Source organism: Camelus dromedarius, chromosome 2 (genome assembly GCF_036321535.1).
Source record: "Camelus dromedarius isolate mCamDro1 chromosome 2, mCamDro1.pat, whole genome shotgun sequence".
In the NCBI taxonomy this organism is placed as follows: Eukaryota; Metazoa; Chordata; class Mammalia; order Artiodactyla; family Camelidae; genus Camelus; species Camelus dromedarius.
This window is the reverse complement of record NC_087437.1, coordinates 14,515,813-14,537,057: the sequence shown is the minus strand read 5'-3', so window position 1 is coordinate 14,537,057 and position 21,245 is coordinate 14,515,813. Positions and strand designations below refer to the sequence as shown.

The window sequence follows — 21,245 nt, the reverse complement described above, 5'->3', positions numbered from 1 at the left end:
ATCAAGTTCTAAAATGGGCCCACTGCAGTGAACAGTCAGGACCAAGGGCCACTCTTGTGTTTTCTCTTTGCTTTATAATCTTGGCTGGTTCATTCCTTGTGCCCTTTCTTAAAAGAGTAAAAACGGACTTCCAGTGTATCCTGAAGAGGAACATGAAAGTTCTGCCAGTTCCTAACCCAACAGCACTGTGATTCTGCTGGTTCCCTTCACGGTATCTTCTCTCCTCCTCTTCCTTCCTAACTGACCTTGATTTTGTTCCAAGATTCATTTTATCACCAGGCAGCTCACGTGGTAGAGGGAAGCTGAAAGCATCTTCAGCTCCAGGATAGCCCTTCTTTAGTCTATGACAGTGATTCTCAAAGTGTGGTCCCTGGACCAAAGCTTCAGCATCACCGAAAACTTAGAAGTGCAAACGATTGTCCCCACCCCAGATCAACCGAATCAGGAACTCCAGGGTCTTGCCCGGCAGTCTGTGTTTAAACAGGCCTTCCAGGTGATTCTGTTCCATGATTAAGTTTAAAACCACTGCTCTAAGCCAGTGATTTTTCAACCCTGGTTGAACATTAGAATCACCTGAAACCCAGGCGTCCCCACTCCCTACCCTCTCTCCCAAAGATTCTAATTGATCTGGGGTGGGGTCTGGGCAAGAAGATTTGTTAAACGCTCTCCAGGTGACTCTAATGTAATCCAGGTTTGCGAAATACTGATGAAGGCCAATCAGAGTAATCCAGTCTGTTCTCCTTTTTTTCCCTTTTTTATATTTCAATAAATATAAAAATTACTGGAAAAGAATTCATGGCAAACCAAGATTTGAACCCAAGCAGTCTTAATCCAGAATCTGAGTCTTTAACATGGTTGCCACACTGTCACTCTCCAAGGAGGTTGTGGCCAGACAGTGTGGGAGGGGGAAGACACCTCCAGGGGTGGGGGAGGAAATGAAAACTCTTCATTTCACACATAAACATAATGTAGTATCTTTATGATTGCCTGTAACGTCTAAAAGAGCCTACATTTCTGGAGTCAACACTTGTTTGGACCTAAATTCCATGTTCGTTATGATTTATATCAACTCTCCCTCATTAACCTCAGGGAAAACTTCCTCTCACTTATCAGGAAAAACGAACCATGCACACAGAACACACTCACCAGCTTCAGCCACTCTGATCTCTCTCCAGCTCCAAAGGGAAGTTCCTTTGTAATATAGGGCCTACCTAGGTAGGAGCTGGCGATACAGACCAGTTCGCTGAGACTTGGTCCTAAACAATTTAGTGGCAAAAACCCAGGGACCATGTTACCCAGTTACCTACAATCCACCCTAATAGTTCTGTATTTTATCCACACACGTGCTTCCACATTGTAAGGTCTAATTGATGGTGTATGATGGTTTTACAGTTGAAGCATTTATTCCTTCTCAGTGGTTCATAAAATAACAGTGTATCTTATGATTAATGACATCTTAGATTTGCTGACATATGGTCATTACATTAAATATATATTGAGGCCCACTATGATTCAAGCTCTAGATTAGACTGGAGATGGGGGAATGAAAGAATTGGAGTCCCCGTGCTGCGGAGCTGGACAACCTGAAAACAAGCACACGGACACCCAGAGCTAAATACAGCCGATCCTGGAACAACACAGGTTTGAACTGCACGGGTTCACTTACATGTGGATTTTTTTTTCAATAAATAAATATACACTCTTATCCCACTGTACGAATGCACAGGGCTGACTGTAAGGGACTTGAGCATTCATGGAAGTTGGTATCCACAGGAGGTCCTGGAACCAACCCCTCATGGACACTGAGGGATAACTGTATTTTGTGGGGGATGGAATGTCAGTTGTGGTGGCTGGAGCACACTGGGCGTCCACTGCATGGAGTAGTGTGTGTGTGGGGGTGTGTATACGTGTGTATGCTTGTGAAGGAGAGAAGTGGCTTGAGGCGAGGAGGAAGGGGTAGTCTGGGACCAGACTGTTAACCAGTCTTGAATGCTAACCTAAGGAATTTAGGCTTAAACCCTAGATCAGTGGTTCTCAGACACTTTGGTCTCATGACATTTTTAATATCTTAAACATTACTGACAACCACAAAGAGTCTTTCTTTATAAGGGCTATACCTACTACTATTTACCATACTAAAATTTAAAGCTGAGAAATAAAAATTAATCCATTAAAATAACAACAAACTCATTACATGTTAACAAATAACATTTTAAATAAAAAATGACCGTATTTTCTAAAACAGAAAAATTAGTGAGAAAGGTGCCATTGTTTTATAGTTTTGTAAATCTCCTTAATATCTGGCTTAGGAAAGACAGCTAGCTGGCTCTCAGCTTCTGCATTCAATGTGTGGCAATATGACTGAAGAATATGAAGAAAAGCTGGCTTCGTAAAGATATGTAATTGGAAAAGGGAGAGCCTCACAGACTTTCTGCAAAGGTCTTAGGGTTCCCCAGAGGTTCCGGGACCACATTGTGACTGCTGCTCCTGGCAATGAAAAGCCATCAGAAGATCATCAGAAGAGGACAGGCAGCTGATTCTGCAGCTATGTGAGGACGAATTAGAAGGAGGAGGCCTGAGATTAGGGCAACAAGCAGGGAGACTATTAAAAGGGTCCAGGCGAGACCACGGGAAGCCCTTCACCAAGCAGAGACAGTGGGGATGCAGAGAAATGAATGGATTCACAAGTTAGAGTCCACGGAAGCTGGGATCCAAATGCACCCAGGCTGGGGTAGAGAATAAGTCGGGATGACTTCAGGTATTCAGGGTTGGAAATCTGGCTGGATAGTGATGACAGGGTACAGATAAGGCATAAGAAGATCATTTCTGGTTTTAGCTGGCCAAGAGGCAAAAGATGAGGCAGAAAGAGAAATGATCTGAAGATTTAAGACCATTGACTCAAGGAGATCCAGACAAATGGATGGGCCCTGGGAAACTTACCTGTTTAAACTGCTATACTCAATACAGTTTCAAATGACATCAACATTGCATTTACCTTGAGAAGGTAAAATTAATTTCTTTTAATATGCAAATATCCATGAAAGTTATGGAGAAGCTCCTTAACTCTTCTTAGCCAATAAAGTACACCTTGGCATTAATTAATTTAGTCAGATTTCTTTGTACCTTAATGGAACACACAAGAACTTCAGATCACAGACCTCAGGACCACAACCGGCCTGGGGAGGTACCACGGTGGGACTCTGGGTCTACTATGGGATAAGGCTAAGCATGGAGAAAACAGAGGGGAAAGTGTTACTCCCTTGTGGAAGATATTACTATGTGGACATTACTAGTTTAAGAAGTGACTGGAGGGAAGAATAAAGTCACTGGGTGGCTGGCTGGCAAACATGGCTAGTTAGAGCTGAGACGGGCACCAAAGACATTTCGCTCACTTTAAAGTATTTTCTGGGGCTTCTGCTCAGTTCCAGAGATCAGATGAGAGGCAGAACATCCCATCAGAAATAAACCCCACACGCAAGCGGCTTCTCACTACGCCTGGGAGAGACTAGAGTGGTGAGTAATGAGGATTTGGGGTTGTGTGTAGGTAATTCAGGTCTGAGACAGAGGCACAATCCCCAGGCTCCAGGTAAAGAGGGCAGCGGAGGTGTCTCCTTCACCTTCTAAATTCTGCAGGTTAGAGGCCCACATCTACACTAGGTGTTTTCCTTCTCTTCCACCTCCTGGGTAAGATAGGGACCCATGGACGGTTCTCTGGGTTGAGCAGAGGGTTACTTTGTATGGTCCCACCGTCCAGTATATGCAGAGGATGCAAGAGCAAGTGAGATACCGATGATACAGAGCACGATTTAAGAAATACAAATGCCTGCGTGTAGAGCAAATGCTTAACTTATTGACAGAATCACTCCCTAACTCCTAAGTATCGAAACATCTTTGATTTAAATAGATATCAGCATTTTAAAAAACCTTATCTTCATAAGCTTAAAATAATTATCTTAGTCTTCTTCAAAATGCAGTAACAATGAATTTCCAGCACACAGCACCCAGGCAAAGACCAAATCTGTTAACTCAGGACTCAGTGCCTCCCCAGTGACGTCGTGTTCTTAAGTTTGTGATGATGTCCTTATTTTCCATTATTACTTTTAAAAAAGTGTGACATGGCCTGGGAAAGGCAGCCTTGATTATGTAAACTCCCTCCTCTGTAGAATGAGATCAGTGATAATTAAAGCCCCGTTTGCCTTATAAGGTTTGTAAGGATCAAATCGTGGAAGGAAATGTTTCATGAATCAAAAACCCCATGCAGGGATTAGAGTAGAGCTCCCGAGGAGGCTGTACCCTTCTCCCACAGACAGGAAGGCGCAGCGAGGGACAGGCATTTATGGTAGGTCTTCTATGTGCCACGTTATCTCACTCAACACATCTTATGCAGTGGGTGGTCATATCCCCTTTTGCATATGAGGCACATGGAGGTTAAGTGACTTACCTAACATAAGGCACCTACTAAGTGGTGGGGACAGAATTTGAACCCTGGTTCGCAGCCCCAAAATCCAGGATTCCTGGCAGTAACTTTGCACCTACTTTACTATTCAGGTCTAAAAAGGAAAAATGAATATAAACATTTATTTCTCACATAACCATAAAGCTCTCATCACCACCTAAATCCTCAAGCTCTCAGTCAGTCCAAGGTATCGTATAAAATGTGTTAAAGTTTCCCAAAGGGCCAAAGCTGCCAGGATGAAACACTCAGGACTACACTGTGGAATGCAGCCCAGGAAATAAAATAGAGGCAGAGACACTCAGTTGTAATAAAAGTAAAATATTAAAACCTCAATTGCCCTGCCTGCCAAAGACTGCATCCCTCAGCCCCCATCAGGCACACAGAAGCCCCAGTGACTGCAATGCAGTGATCCAGAGAGAGCCTAGATTTTTTTTAGCCCTACCTGACATCATTAATAAGACACAAACTTTACCCCTCATGGGTCAGAACCACCCCCATCTAGTCACAGGGCGAGGCACAGAAGCCACCCTGCTGATTTCTCCCCTGTGTGGTGCAGGCACCAGGCAGCATGGAAAAACAGCTTAAAGAGGTAGAGAGAAACCTGAGTGTGAATTTTCCATCATTCACCACCTGGTCACCCTGGGCCACTCCTTAACGTACTCATCACTAACATGTCTTCATCTTGAAGCATTTACCTCTGGGATGAATGAGAAGATTCAGGCAAACTGATCAGCAGATGCCTGTGAACACAGTAGGCACACAGGAGGGAGCAGCTTAGCTGATAATGAGACTCTTGGACTGGCTCATGTCCACTAGTGAGTAATTGCTTGAATTTTCTTCCTTTGTAAGCAGATACTCTCTGGTAGGCTAAAGTTGACCATAAACTCCTTCTACTCAACTCCCTTTCAGAGGTGCCGTCCAACCCCTCTCCCCCGGGATCAGGATTGGCCTTAGTGACTTCCTTGGCCAACACAATGTGGCTGAAGTATTGCTCTGGGGTTTCCAAGTCTAATTCTTAAGAAGCCTTGTAGATTTTGCCCTGGCCTCATAGCCGCGAGCTGTTGTGTAAGAAGTCTGACCACCCTGAGGCCACCATGCTGTGAGGAAACCTCACTTTGTTCTGTGAAAAGCCCTGAGGGGAAAAAAAAAAGATGTTGGGCCAGCCCCAGCTGTTCCAGCCTCCGGGTGCTGGAGTTATTCCAGCCCAGATCCTCGCCACTGTGGAGCAGTCTGCCAATGCCCGACCAAACTGCAGATTCATGAGCAAAATGAATCATTGTTGCTGCTTTAAGCTACAAATGTGGTGATTTGTGGTGATTTGTTATGCAACAAAAGATAACCAGAACCCTCTATCAGTTTTTCCCCCCAAATTAAAAACATCAGTTTTCTGAGTGACGTAAAGTAACATAATAAGTTTATGTTGACTCTGCAGTTCTCAAGTCTGTTTTAGACACTGAAAAAACATTTTGTTTGTGGACAATGTTAGTCCAGGCATAACTTAACAACTGGTTGACCAATGACATATATGATATTGTGTGTCTATGTATGCAGGGGTTTACGTTATCTAGGACTTTACTAAATATGTAATTCCTCTCATGAGGAAAAAAATGCTACAAATAATAGCCCGTCATCTCAATGAACTTGTGAAAACCATTCCCTGAAGTCAGACTAACTGATCTAGTGCCCAAGTGCTTCACCCTCTCAGCTCTGTACAAAGCCAGGCTCTAGCCCATAATCAGCTCTCTAGCCATCGGGGTGGTTTATCCAGGGCCGCTACGTACCTCCTAACTAGCAGGAAACTATCTACTCTCGGCTGCTGGCCTTTATTTCTAGGCAAGTTTGCAAACAATGAAAGTGTTAAGGCAAGGCTGATTTCTGCAGCTAGCCAGATAATGTCTGAGCAAAATCCCTTCAGCTTTCCAACACTGTGAGCGTGGGAGGATGGGCCTGTTACACCATAAGACTTGACTCTGGACACGAAATACTTTTCTGGTGCCTTTCAGATAATATTTGACCTTATGATATTATGCAAACTTTGGGGCACAGAGTCAGCATAGATGAATTCAACAAACGTTCTGCTGCCTTCCAAATCTACTACGCTTTCTTTCATATCTTGTTTCTTTTGTCTGCAAAACATGCCTCACTTTCTTGAGGGAATGTGTGTGTGTGTGTGTGTGTGTGTGTGTGTGTGTGTGTAATCCTATTTATCCTTCAAATGTTTCCTCTCCCATCAAGGCAGAGTTAATCATTCCTTGATGACATTGCTTCTTCAATCCATAATGCCTTTTCTCTAAAAAGTAAGCTTATCATTAAAAAAAAAAATGCAACAAACCCTACAGAATACATGGAGAAAGAACATGAGAGTCCCTGTAACTCTTGGCTATGTTCCACCAGGCTGAAACCAGGCTGACGTGATCTGTGTTTCAGGGATTAGAATTCAATAGCAAAAATGTGTCAATTAAAACACCCAACCAGAATGCTGTCTGTAGATAAAGTGCTTTGCACTGGGGGTGCAACATAACTTGAATTGCTAAATTCTAAAGGCTGACTGGTGATTTGCATCTCAATCTCTTTTCTTGTTACTTTCTTGGCAAAAGTTAAGAAGGAGCCACTCAGCCTAGGAAAGATCGGTCCTCTACCTCAGCAAGAACCAGACAAGCACAATGAACTTCAAGTTTTTCCAACTCAATGGCTTGATTTGACCCTGAGCGGGCACTGACTATTGTCCTGAATGAGTCAATCTAAATATCAAACCTACCAACTGGTACTGGTTTTTGCATTCATTCAGTAACAATCCAATCCTAAGGACTATGCAGTCTGTAAGCAGCAACTGGAGTTTTGTGGCACAGTCCCCAAAACACACGAGTGCCATACGGAGACAATCGTAACTGAACACTCTTCATTCTACCACCAACCTAAATGAACCACATTTTCACCATTCATTATCTAAGAACACGCGTAACTATGCAAAACATTCCACGTCAAAGCTGTACAGTCACTGAATGGTACCAGGTTCTAGTTCTATGTGACAAAATCCCACCACCCACCATTTCCTCTCCATGAGAAAACCAGAGAGGATCATGCTGGAGTATCCCTTACTCCGCCACAAAACCAAGAGGAATCATGTTTTTGACACTCATTTTCAAAACGTCCCTAACATGCCAATTTAGAATTATCAAAATGAGGTCTATAGCAATTATGTACAGTAACTGATGCCCAGGGCAACAGAATGACTTAATGCTTGATACTTCAAGTACCTAGAGGAAGCAGATGGAAAATTTACCATCCTCCCTTACTGATCAAACTCTGGTCTTCCTCCAGAAAGTGTGTAAGTTTCCAGCACTGGACACATAAAAACATTGGTCTATTCTAGGAAAGAAGAAATGTGACATCAACTTACTTAACAGTTGGCAATAGAGGGCCTGTAAACTTCTCTTCATGGTATCATCTGGTCCTGCGTGTCCTCCAGTTTATTCATGATTCTGTCTAGGAAATTGGGAGAAGAAAATCGTTACATCTGGGGAACATAATTCAAGCTAATGATCAGAAGCAAGTCCACTCAACACGATCCTGGTTATAAAGCCTAAAATACCAGATTCGAAGGGAAAAATTCTTGGGATTGAATATACCACAGTACAGTCTATGTTATAAAACTACCAATTAATCAGTCGGTTAGATCTTGAAACTATACACACCACTGAAGCAAACTCATATGGGCAACCAGAGAGTGAGTATCTGGCTCTGGAACTTTTGAGGATGTCCAGTTCATCTCCCCTGAATCTAGTCTTGAAACAGGAGAAATAAGAAATTTCTAATCTCATATCTACTATGGTGCTCACCAAAAAAGACAAAACATCCCCAAAAGCTTCACTACACTTGCAATTGCATTATATTAAACAATTTTTCTATTATTTTCTGATTATAAAAGACACCTTCAGTTTAGAATGTTCAGAAAATATAGCTAAACCAAATATAGATAAGAATATATAAGAAGATGCAAATTACCCATCTCTCCAGCCTTTCAAGTGTACATGTCTATTGGTCTGTTTCATTATGTATTATACATTCTAATTTTTCTCCCTAGTGGTAGAAACATCTTCCTGCATTGTTACTATACTTCACTTTTTAATTTTAATGGCACACAGTATTTTTTCAAGATAAATTCCTAGAAATGAAATCACAAGGATACAATTTAAGTCTCTTGAAATACACTGCCAGATTGTCCTTCATCAACACCACATTATGAGACTCTCCGTTAGACTACAACGTACTGAGTAATGGAAATTTGTACTTTCTTTCCATCTTTGCCACGTAAATAAGCACATATTCCTTCTCATTGCTTTAATTTGCATTTTATAGGTTTATTAGTCATTTGTCTTTTTAAAATTTTAAGTTCACATTTGACAAAGTCAGGCTCCCGAACCTTCTCTAGGCCTCTTTGTGCACTTCCTTGTAAAACCTAGTTTTAGCAAGAACACTGCTAAGTCAGCTTAACTGGAGCTCCTCACCATCAATATATAACCACCCTCAATATCTGATCAGGTTCCTTGACCTCTGCCATCCCCTAGGTGATGACACCATGGCCTGTCTTCAGTAACAACCCTGTTAGGTTAAATTAGCCAAACCCTTTACCCTGATGCTTCCTCTTAGTAATCTTCTATCCCCTGACTGCCACCCTATTCCCTGGCTATAAATTCCCACTTGCCCATGCTGTATTCAGAGCTGAACCTAATCTCTTTCCCTCCCTCATTGTAAAATCCCACTCCAGTGGCCCCTGCACCTATCCAGATGGCCCTGAATAAAGTATGCCTTCTTTAACAAGTGTCATTGTGTCACTGAATATTTTTTAAGACATTCTTTAACCATTCTCTACTGGCATGCTGGGTTTTTTTCTTAGAATACCTCAAGTGGAACTGATTTATCTTTAAGGATTTTTTGAGATATAATTCATGTATCATAAAATTTAGCCCTGTATATGTTAAGTATATAATTCCATGGTTACTAGCATATTCAAAAGTTGTACAACTCTAATCAGTACCTAATTCCAGAACATTTTCATCACTCTAGAAAGAATTCCCATGTTTATTGGAAGTTACTTCCCATCGTGCCCTCGCCCATTGTGCCAGCTCCTGGCAACCACTACGATGGGTTTGCCTATTCTGTGCATTTCACGTATATAGAATTGTTACCAAGGCTGTTGCCTCAAAAATCATACCCCTGAGCTTCCCTCAAATGGAAACCAGTTGCTGTTATCTAAGTTTCAGGAGGAAGCAGCAAAGAGAAAAAACAAGAACTGGGTAGAACCAACTAGGCCCAAGATGGCGGAAGATGATGTCCAATAGACCTTGAGCTCACTGTAATACGTTAGCATGATAAATGACACACCCACCAGCACAAGACAGTTAACAACTGCCATGAAAACAATTGGAAAAGCCCATACAAGGACCGAAAAGGAGTGTTGCATCAGTTCCAGGTACAAACCACACCCCTGTTCTCGGATAAGTCATGGAAATTCCTCCCACTCTTTCCAATTCCTTCCCTTTTAACTAGACCCTCCTAGATACATGGTGTCTCTGGTGGAAGTTGATTTGCAAACTAAGTTCCTGTTTCTCCATTCTTTGGCCACTGAATAAAGCTTGTGCTGTTCCAGTCTCATTTTCATTCCTGGCTGTGGAATCTGAGAGGAAACCGAATCTCTCTGGCCAAGACAAGACCAGGCCTAGGACCCTGGTGGGGGTCAGTCCACCAATTTAGTAACAGAAAGATGTAATACATGGCCTTTTGTGCTTGGCTCTTCCACTTAGCATAATGTTTTTAAGGTTCATCCATGTTGTAGAGCACACTGTTTTTGTCTCTATTTATTTATTTTTTTGTAAGACTGACACACATGCACACACGTATTACCATGGTTAGAAAGGCCTCCCTTACTTAGTTCAGGATTACATAAATAGTTTCCTCTGGTGTTTTTTAAAATTTCATTTAGATCTGATTTTGGACTTTGTGTTATGTTTCACTTCTCTGTTTGCTCATTCTTCCATTGTAACAATATGTGTTGTTTAAATTAAAACTCTTGGTAGAATTAGTCCTCCATTATTACTCTCCTTTTTAAGATTTACCTTATTCTCTGAGCTGTTCCAGCCCCACCCCCAAACCAACTGTAAGATCATTTTATCAAATTTCAGAAAAAAATGTCGTTGGGATTATAGTTGGAATTATCTTCTATTTACTTTATTAATTTGGGAGAGATTGATCTCTTCAAAAATCCACGTGTGATGAAAAAATACTATTTTAAAGATTAGAGCTCTGGAGATGAGAAAAACTTTCAGAGGAAGAGAAGTACTCTTGTTTGGGGGTGGTACACAACAGCTCAGTGACTTCTTTGGTTAGGCAAATTAAAGCTCCCCTCTTTCCATCCCCAGTGTGATTCAGATGAGTAAGAGGGAGAGAGAGAGTCAGACTTCTTTCCATTATAAAATAAGAGGAAGTTTGAATTCCCAAAGGTGAGGAAAGAGAGGTTAAGGGTCCAGAAATCAGAGAGGCTGAGGAGATGTTAAACAAGAGATGCTGAGAGAAAGCGGCAATTCCTAAAGACAGCAGCAGGTGGGACCCAAGAATAAAAGATAAAGGAAGGAATTCCCCCTGAACTTGATGGTTTTTGATATTTAATTTTCCCTTGCTTCTTGTTTTACGCTGTTTTTACTTACACACCACATCTGTCCTCCTCTTCCCCCACAATGCTTACCCACTACTAAGACCCTCAAAATCTCAGCAAAGGTCTTGCACAAAATAGCCTTGCATTAGCAATGTTCAGCTGTGCAATCAATGAAAGAGAAGAGACTGTGTCCCAAGACAAGGGTGACAGGGAACAAAGGTAGGAGCCACAGGGGCCATAAGCAATGGTTGGTGGGCATCCACGGAGTAGAGTGCTCAGGACATGGTAAGCACTCAATATAGTGTGTTGTGAATAAACAAATGAATGAGTGAATAAATGAATAATCAAGTAATAGGAGAGCAGAGAAATAGTTGCAGTTGATATTGATCAAGGGGAACATAAGACCCTTAATCATCTCTGGAAATGCTTAGAGATTTTTGAGAAACTGTTAAGACTTGCCACAACACATGGAATACAGCCATGTCATCTATATGTCAAAGACCTGAGCACATCAATCTGGGACACGAGATCATCTTGGCTGCACAGGGCTATCCTAACAACAAGCACCATATGGCCTAGTGTTTATTCAAAATTAATCCTTATTTAGGTCTTTCTGTGAAGTTCTGCAATATTTTTCCTTCATTTAAGTTCTACAGTTCTGTGGAGTTAATCCCTAGGCATTTTACATTTATTTATTTATTTATTTATTTATTTATTTATTTATTTATTTATGCCACGGTGATGGAATTTCTATTTCCATTCTATTTTCTAATTGCCTCCATATGGAAATGACTCAGTTTTATGTATTCATTTTGTGACCTAACTGAACTCACTCAGAGTTCTAATGATGGTTTCTCAGCTGAGTCTTTTGGGTCAACTGTGCTGCTTTGTTGAGTTGGAGAGGCACAGTGAGAGTCCATCAAAAGCTTCTTTTTAAACATATAGTGGGAAACATTAATTGTATCTGGACCCTCAGGGGATAATTTAGGAGCTCCAGGGATGACAACAAATTCTGGGATGAAATCCTAAGAAAGTACACAGTTTTATAGCCAAAAGGCTGAAGAAAAGTAAGAGAGGAGGATGGTGAAAACACTTGACCAAACATGCAGAGACAGTGGCCCAGGAGGGGGTCTTGCTGATTATTAGCTGGGGAGGGGGGTTTGAGGGGGTGCAAGCAACCTGAACCCTTTCTTAATGAAAGCGAGCTTCACAGAATCCTGCCTCTCCCTTTGGCTTAAATGGAACAGGAGGGAAATTTCTCTTTCATAGGCCACTTGAAATGTTCCAGTTAGAAATGTCCATGTCGCAGGGAAGAAGTAATAAAGAGCCCAGTGAAAAGCTCTGATCTCTGATATGCAAATTGACTTGAAATGACAAGTTCACAGAGAACAAATAAGGAAGAATAGCCAGGAAAATCTTGGGAAACAAAAACAAAAAAACCTTGACAAGTTGGAGTCAGGGTAGACAGGGACTGCCAGGCCTATCAGACATTAAAACTTACTTGAAAGCCTCTATAATTAAGGCAATTTGAAACTGACTCATGAATAGACCAAATTACATATGGAAATTTAGTATATAATAAAGGCAGCATTATTCAATTGGTGGGCAAAAAGATGAGCTTTTAAATAAGCATTTTCAGATAACGGCAGAGTAATATGGAAAGAGATAAAATGACTCATTCCAAACATCACACACCAGCATAAATTCTGAATGAGGCTGAGGTTTACATGTAAAAATGTAAACTGTGCAAATACTAGAAGAAAATATGAGTAATTCTTTTGTTACGTGGGGATGGAGAAGCTTTGCTAACTCTGAATCAAAGTTTGAAGCAATAAGGAAAAAGATAAAACTGTACTCATTCCAAATATTTATTACACAAAAAAATTTCATAGAAAAAACTACAATTAAGTAAAGATACAAATGAAAAACTAGAAAAAGTGTCCAACTTACAACAAGCAACGAGCTATTATCCCTAAAATTTAGTTGCAAACCCCAAATCAATACTCATGGTGCTTTAGCAGTCATTTGCATACATGTGCAAAATGGCAAAACATTTGAGTTGTTCAACACTCATATTTCCAGTGAAGGTAAAACAAGGCAAGGCTGTCCTCTTGTTTCAGCTTTCATACTGTGAACAGAGACCTTTCTACAGATTATCTCATGCAATTTTTTTATTATCATTTTTGGGCTTCTCATTGATATCCCTGTTTGAAATCACCCCGAAGCAGAGTGCTGAAGTAGGTAAGATTTGTTCAGGCATGAGTTATAGTTTGGCCATGAGTTCAAAGGTAATGAACAAACAATGTATATTACATAAGGTGTCTTTAAACAGAAACACATATAAAATAAGACTAAACAAGATCAGTGGACAAAAATGTGACCAGAGCTCTTAGGAACCTAATTCTGTATTTCCCCTAGGAGCAGTGGTTAAATATTCATTCACCCAGTATTTGGAACACTTTATAGAACATAACTACTATGAATAATAAGAACCAACTGTATTTGAGTTGAGCTTTAAAATATTTTGCGAGGCAAAAAATGAAGATGATCAACAATCCAGGCCAATAGTAGAGCTTGAACAAAACACAACAACGACTCTCCATCTCTTTAGGACAAAGGAAGATCTGATTAAGCTGATGGCCATCATACCTTAGAGTGCCCTCTGGGAGGATGAGGGGGGCGAGGAATAAGAAAGTACACATATCTACTAATATCCCAGGCCTGCAAAGAAGTTTGGACGGGAGCATACTCCTCTGTTTTACACGTAAGGGTTCAGACACCAAGAAGTCACAGTCTTTGCTCAATTGCTCAAGATCAAACCCACTGGCTGTAAGATCTTGAGCTAGCTTCTTGACTTCTCTGCTCCTTGAATTTCTTGTTTGTAAAAAGGGTAAGCAGAGTACTTGATACGCCCGCTGCAAAGACAGACAATGCCTGCAAAGCACTTGTCCCAGTGCTTGGCGCACAGTACGGGCTCAGTGCGAGTGAACAGCTCTTGCTCAAGAGCTGAAGGTAAGATAAGGACACATCAGGCCAGAACTCACCAACTACCTCTTAACTTTACTTCCCCTAAGCTAGAAATGAACCAAAGGCTTTTGGGCTACTCCCCTAATATCCCCTTTTCTTAAATCCAGTGTCTTACTGAAATTGGATTTAGAAATTACTCATAGGGGTATATGTTGAACCTTAAGGTTTTTATTTATAATTTATACCTTTGTCTTCCTTAAAAAGGACCTGAGGAAGCTTACTACTAGACGCAGCTTGGACAATAGAATTATTAACATATCAAAGCACATTCATGACTTCAGAAAGAGAGATCCAGAATTATGTGGAGAAAGGGGGAATTCATTTTACCAAAAGATGCAATGGCAAATTAATAAAGTCAGAAATGAAAAAAGTATATTATATGTGTCTCTCCCTTTCTCCTAAGCTGATAGTGCACAGAAATGCTGCTTCTGGTCATCTGGGGAGAGAGAACGAGGTAAACAGGAGGAGCTGATATTCAGCAAGTCAGCCCAAGGCCTGAGCACCAGGAGCACTGGGTAACTTCAGGAAGGCAAGTGTGAAGGTTTCTCAGGTTCACTTACCCCGTAAGTCACAAATGGATGCAACTGTCCACGGGGCTGGGTTTGGGTTACAATGGTGATTTCTGCCAAATTCTTTTGACACAGATGCTTTGCATATTAAACACAGGAATATCCTCCACTTCCATAAAGAAATAGATATTCTCTCATTTTTTTCTTGAAAATTGTAGCCCTCCTAGCCTTTCTTCCAAATTCTCTCACTTTTGTGCAAGAAGCAGTTCACTTTCCTCTGAACCTGTGATCGACGGTGTGAGCGTGATTACAGTGACTGCACTTTGTCTCAGTTCTGGGAGTTTATAGGAAGTAATTGGACGATAGTGAACTACAAAGCACGAGAAAACAGTGGTTTTTGTCTACAGCGAGTTGTCAGCAGGAAAACGGGTCTGTTTTTTTTCTTTAAGACATGGAAAATCTCAAAAAAAGTTTCCCCTAAATTTTTTGAGAGGCCAGACATTTTAGAGAAATCTCCCTATTTAAAAATACTAGCAATTCATGTGGGTCAAGCCACAGAGAAATAGGGCCGTGTGATCTCTGACTTCTGAAGTCTCTCCTGACGCAGAACCTGCAGGAGCGCTCTCCTAGCGAGCTGAGGGGCAGAGTGCAGGGCTGCGGACAGGAAGCCCTGGGGCTCTGCCTCCCACCTTCTCTCCGTTCCACTTGCCGTCCAGGAACCCTGAGGTCCCGTAAACTTTAAACGCTAACAAAAAAAACACCTTCAGCAACACGGATGGACCTGGAGATTGTCATTCTAAGCGAAGTAAGCCAGAAAGAAAGAAAAATACCATATGATGTCATTCATATGTGGAATCTTAAAAAAAAAAAAAAGACAAACAAACTTATTTACAAGACAGAAACATACTTACAGACATAGAAAACAAACTTATGGTTACCAGGAGGGCAGGGTGTGGGGAGGGATAAATTGGGAGTTTGAGATTTGCAGATACTTACTACTATATATAAAGAAGATAAACAAGTTTCTACTGTATAGCACAGCGAACTACATTCAATATCTTGCAGTAACCTATGGTGAAAAGAAGATGAAAACGAATATATGTATATTCATGTACTGTAACAGAAAAGAACAAATCTGACTCCATATTAGATCTGTTCCTTTGGCTTTAACGCTGTGCCCTGTTTTCTAGGCTTAGTCTTGCTAGCTCTGCACTCATGTAAAGATAACAAGTTGCAGAATAGAGAGTAACATTTATTTTGTTGGAAGTTTTGTAGGAGCACCATGAGCTGGCCCACGTGGTCAGCTGCAAGAACAAAGAATTCGTACACCAAGACATTTGCAACAACCAACCATCCCCTCCCCTTTGTATAAAAGGAACTTGTATTCTGACTGGGGGAGGATGGTTCTCCAAGACATTCGTCTGCCATCCACTCATCTGTCAGCTTTCTGAATAAAGTCACCATTCCTTGCCCCAACACCTTATCTCTGGATTTACTGGCCTGTCGTGTGGCAAGCAAAACGAGTTTGGACTCAGTAACAGTATGACTGAAGCATTGTGCTGTACACCAGAAATTGACACAACATTGTAAACTGACTATACGTCAATAAAAATACATACACAATTGAAAACAAAACAAAACAAAAACACCTTCAATACAGCTCCTTTCCTCTCCTCCTATTCATATTTCCTTCTCTGAAAAAGAAAAGAAAATATTGGAGGTTGTCAGATCCACTGAGATGCTGAATTCCAAACAAAAGGTCAAAAATTATTTGTCTCCTGCGAAGGAAAATTCTACAAAAGGGGATCAATTGACGTGGATTCTGCCTGGAGGATTGAGCTGGTAACTGCCTGAACGTTCCTCAAGACCAGCTGGAGTTTATTTGCATTTGTTGGAGGAGGGCGTTCTGCTGTCCACAGCCACTGAAGTCAGCAACAGGGTAAAAATAGAACCAGAAGTTTGAGGCATATGAGAATGACACAGACCTCCTCCTTCCGGCCTTAAAGTGTATTAAGACCATTTATCTCATTTGAGGAGACAGAAGGGTGCTTGTGTGAGGTAAAGAATACACATCGCACTTCCGTTTTTATGGCTTTGATATTAAAGACTGAACACTGAGGTCAAGGAATTAAACGATACTGTAGCACTGCCAAATACTAAAGGGCCACGTTCTGTCATTTTGACTGCACTGCTTATGAAAAAGATTATTTCTTGTCCAAAGCAAACTCATGCCTTTTTCTTTTTTCTTGTTTTTTTTTTTAACATTTTTTATTGATTTATAATCATTTTACAATGTTGTTTCAAATTCCAGTGTTCAGCACAATTTTTCAGTTATTCATGGACATACACACACTTATTGTCACATTTTTTTCTCTGTGAGTTATCATAACATTTTGTGTATATTTCCCTTTCACAGTGCCTGAAAAACATCCTTAGCAATTGAATTTGGGGATCTAAAAAAATATGTGCATTTCCTTTGGGTAGCAGACATTTGTTCTGAAAGATGTGCCAAGTTTTATAATGGAAAGGGAGGCAGGGCCTCATGAAACAGGCAACACTCTCATCAGAACATTTTATATGTGGAAAGAGCATTTAAACCCATGATGCGTGTGTTGAATAGGCAACGTATTCCAGGGTGTGCAATTATTCACAAAATCATAGTCATCGCTAAATTTTAATTTTGACCTTTAACTTCAAACTCTCTATTTTTTCCATTCCCCTTCGTTAGTTCCTTCCATCCCATTTAAGTCCACATAAAAGCTTCTCTAATTCTTGAACTACTAGGAAGACAGTTTTAATTTGTGGCTCTGGTTTAATCTTTCAAAATATCTAATTTATGTCAAGTGATTCCACAGGATAGGTAGAGTCTGTTGAATGTGCACTTGGAATAAAAATTATAATGAAATGAAAAATTATGTGGTCAAGAGTGGGGTTGGCCAGTGCAGAACAGGGGGAGCTGCCACTTGAAGAGCGAGGATTAAGGTCACGGGTTAAGACCAGTGTAGACAAGTTCAGTTCATGGGGTATTCCAAGCATTTCTGATGATTCTCAGCCTTACTCCTTGTGCTAGGAAGCATGAATAAAGTAATACATTTGACCTCACCTGAAATATCGAATAGCTCATTTAACTATGTTGATAATTCAACCTTCCTCTGATGACTGCAAATGCTAGAAGAAGTATCTCGAAGTACCAAGACTGGTGTTCCCTAAACCAGCTGATGGTCAGAATCTATTTTAAAAATAAATTCCTCGGTCTTTCCCTAAGGAATTCTAATTCCAGATTCTTAGATGGGACAATTTTAAAAGGCTCTCAGGTCAGCTCTCATGATAAGCCAGGGATGGATACCAAGACCAAATCTAGCAGCTCTAACCCAGACTACACATCGGAACCCTGGGGGAGCACCAGCTGCTGGAGACTGAGGGATCCCTGCCCCCGCTGGAGACAGCACTGGAGCCACAGTGAAGCCAGTCCCCTTGTTCTTTTTCCTGAAACTGGCAGTTTTCTGAGAGATGGAGGAAGTGGAATGGTACATGAAGTCACATTTGCAAGTTATATTCAAAACAGAAAATGAATGATTCAATGTTTCTTAAATATTTAGATCCACAGCCTCTCATGCAATTCAAGTTTTAAGCAACATGAACTCTTTCTGATCTTTTCCTCAGTCTCTCTTTGATAAATCTCTCACATGTCCCTGCTTTTTGTTTCTTAGGGATGCCCAAGATTAAGAGATTAGGACTGGAAGGAAGAGAGACTGAGGTTCGTCGAAGAGGGTGTGGAAGCTGTATGCGGACTGAGAGTCTGGCACTCAGCCAAAACCACCATCATCTCCAAATCGCCTGTTCCCAAGGTGGAGTGACGTTCCTGCTCCTGAGCACTGCATTCACAGAGGAAATAGAGTGAGGGGCTGAGGCTGCAAATTCTGAGGTGGGAGCAGGGCGAGGGCCACCCTGAAGGACCACAGCCAACCGCGCAGAGAGAAGCGGGGCAGGAAGATACAGGACAAGCAGCAGTGAGCCTGGAGATCCAGTCTTGGGAAAACACTGAGTGCCACCGTGTAACAAGCACGTGCTAGTAGCAGGGGCCGGGGAGAAAAGCAAGTGAGGCACAGTCACTGCCCTCCAGCAGCCTGCAGTCCAGCAAGGGGAGAGACCATCGTGTCAAAGATCACTCTACAGCCGGCTTTGGCTCCACCAGGCGAATTACACAAATTCTTACATTATGTTACAGCAAATGATAACAAATTAGAAAATGTGTTACCCTTCCTGTCTCAGCACCCGTATCTGTAAAACAGGCATCACACCTACATGGAAAGGTGGTTTTGAGAATGAAATAACATTCCTTTCCCTTTAGAAGAAGGAAAAACGACATGTTCTGGGGAGTACCAGTAAGGTTTTTGAAGGAGATGGAATCTGCTGTAAACTTTCAAAGCTAAGAAGGATTTTGATTGGTAAAGGTGCTGAGTGAGGACAGTAAGGCGGGAGCCTGGATGAATTCATTAAACAACAGGAAAGCTATCACTGGCTGCTTTCGAATCTCTAAGCAGTGTAGTTTTGGATATCATGTGACTGGCTCTCCAGCTTCTCAAACAGGGTTGGGCCAGAGTTCTCACCTTCTAGGGGTGGTGGGTAGGGGAGGAGGTGTGGAGGAGAGGACAGGACTGACAGGGAAGCGGCAGGCAGTAGTTGGGAAGCAGAGATGGAGGCTGGGTTCCCAAGTCTCAGTCTTCCCAGATCCAAACAATAAAACAAAACAAATGCTTACTAACCATGAGATAGCTGGAATGTTACTCCCCTGGAAGTCCCCGATAGCTACAGGACCCAGAATTGTCCCCATCAGTGTTTACACTAGATGACCACCACTAGCTGGTGCCAGACCCAAGTTTACACCTGGCTAGAACTAGATCATGCAGCTGGATCCTAAGATCTCTAGGCTACCCAGGTAGGCACTCTGGTCATCTCATCAATTCCATAGTAATGTAACTGCATGGCTTACAAAATGGGGTTCTCAAAATGTGCTCCTCAGACCACCAGCAGCACCCAGGACGGTGTGAGAAATGCAAAGTATCAAGCTCCACCCTACACCCACTGATTCAGAAACTCTGGGGATGGGGCCCAGCAGTCTGCACCTCAACAGGCCCTCCAGGATGCACACTAATGTTTTGCCCAGGTGAAGTTCTGGACCCCTTTATTACGCTATAGCAGGGCTTTAAATCATTTACATCTTCAAAGAACCAGTAAGTGAGGGAGGGGAGAGTTGGAGCAGAAAGACCCACTTCCAAGGTCTCTTTCAACTGTAACAGACCGTAACTCATCAGTTCCCCAGTGGGGACAGTGTTTGTAGTTCGTTAGTTCAGATTGTTGGTGTTTGCAGCTCTTGTTGGGAGCATTGGCACAGTGTGTCTGAATTCTACTGGCTAATGTAGAAATCCCACACATTTCCCTTATTTGACTTTTTAGGCTAGTATTATTAATGCTCTGTGGGTGACCCCCGCGTGGGGTGGGGAACATATTAACACATGGACTCTGCGGCAGGAAAACCAACAAAATGACTGCAATGTAGTTGTCTCTGCTGTGGTTATACACAACCAGTAAGAACTAGACCTTTCACTGAATTAAAATCCTAGACACAGGCAGCCAGAATTGATTTAAACAATTAAATCCTAGAACAACTACATTCAAATAAACCTTTCATCTAGAACATAAAAGACGTAACAATGACAGCCAATACTTAAAGGTAAATCAAATGTGTAAGCCAACTGTGCCTTGCAAATCAGCCCAAACCAAAAGTCTAAAATTTAAGGGTCTAAAAGTTGAAGAAAATTGAGCTACATTTCAAGGAAATCAGACTGGGGATGAGCCAGGATTTAAAAAACCATTAGCCATCTCTTTTCCAGGGCTGTCCTTCCTCAAGCTGTTGATACACATTGACATTTGGATGCAGGCTTTGTAAATTAAAATGTAAGTTCTGGGGAGGCAGAAATTCTGTCTAACTTGACCACTGCCATATCCTCAGTGCTTAGAATAGGGACAGGCTCAGACAGGGAATAGCTAGCATTCAGCATATTAAATAACTGCATGAATGATCCTTCAAAATTGATGTACTGTGCACAAAACTGTGGTACTGTCAAACAGAATTTTCTGTGATGATACAAATGTTCTGTAAGTTGTGTTGCCCAGTACAACAGCCACTAGCTACAGGTGGCTATTGAACACTTAAAATGTGGCTGGTGTAGCTGGGGCATGAAATTTAAATTGAATTGGCTGCGATATTGGACACATGGTTACAGAGGCTGGGGAAAATGTGTGTGTGAGAAAAACAATAAAAGAAAAGAAAAACAATGAGTGTGTAGCGCAGAAAACTTATTGTCTATGATGCTGACCCTGGGAAGTGGTTCAGGTAAGGGCAGGCTGGGTGGGCAACGCTTCCTGGGCTCCAGATTCTACCCCCCTTCCCTCCAACCCACTAGAGGCTGTGTGCAGCTGCTGAAGCAGGAAAGACTGGGTTTCAGATCTAAGGAGAAGAGTCTTCACTCCTCTCCCACCAGGGACAAAGTGGTTTTGAATCCATGGACACAACAGCTGGTGGAAGACTGGCTGCTGG

At 41.7% G+C, this 21,245-nt stretch overlaps 1 protein-coding gene across 6 annotated transcripts in view; it reads right to left on the bottom strand.

Moving 5' to 3' along the window:
- The window catches only part of TMEM108 (transmembrane protein 108), a 291,126-nt gene that overhangs the window by 123,576 nt on the left and 146,305 nt on the right, over positions 1–21,245 (bottom strand). For 5 of the 6 annotated variants that reach the window (XM_010987823.3, XM_031436631.2, XM_064491247.1 and 2 more), the window contains one exon: positions 7,857–7,942. In XM_010987823.3, the coding sequence (XP_010986125.1) occupies positions 7,857–7,896 (40 nt within the window). In that variant the 5' untranslated portion in view covers positions 7,897–7,942. The remainder of the gene's footprint in view (positions 1–7,856; positions 7,943–21,245) is intronic. The other variant, XM_010987824.3, reaches the window with a different exon arrangement.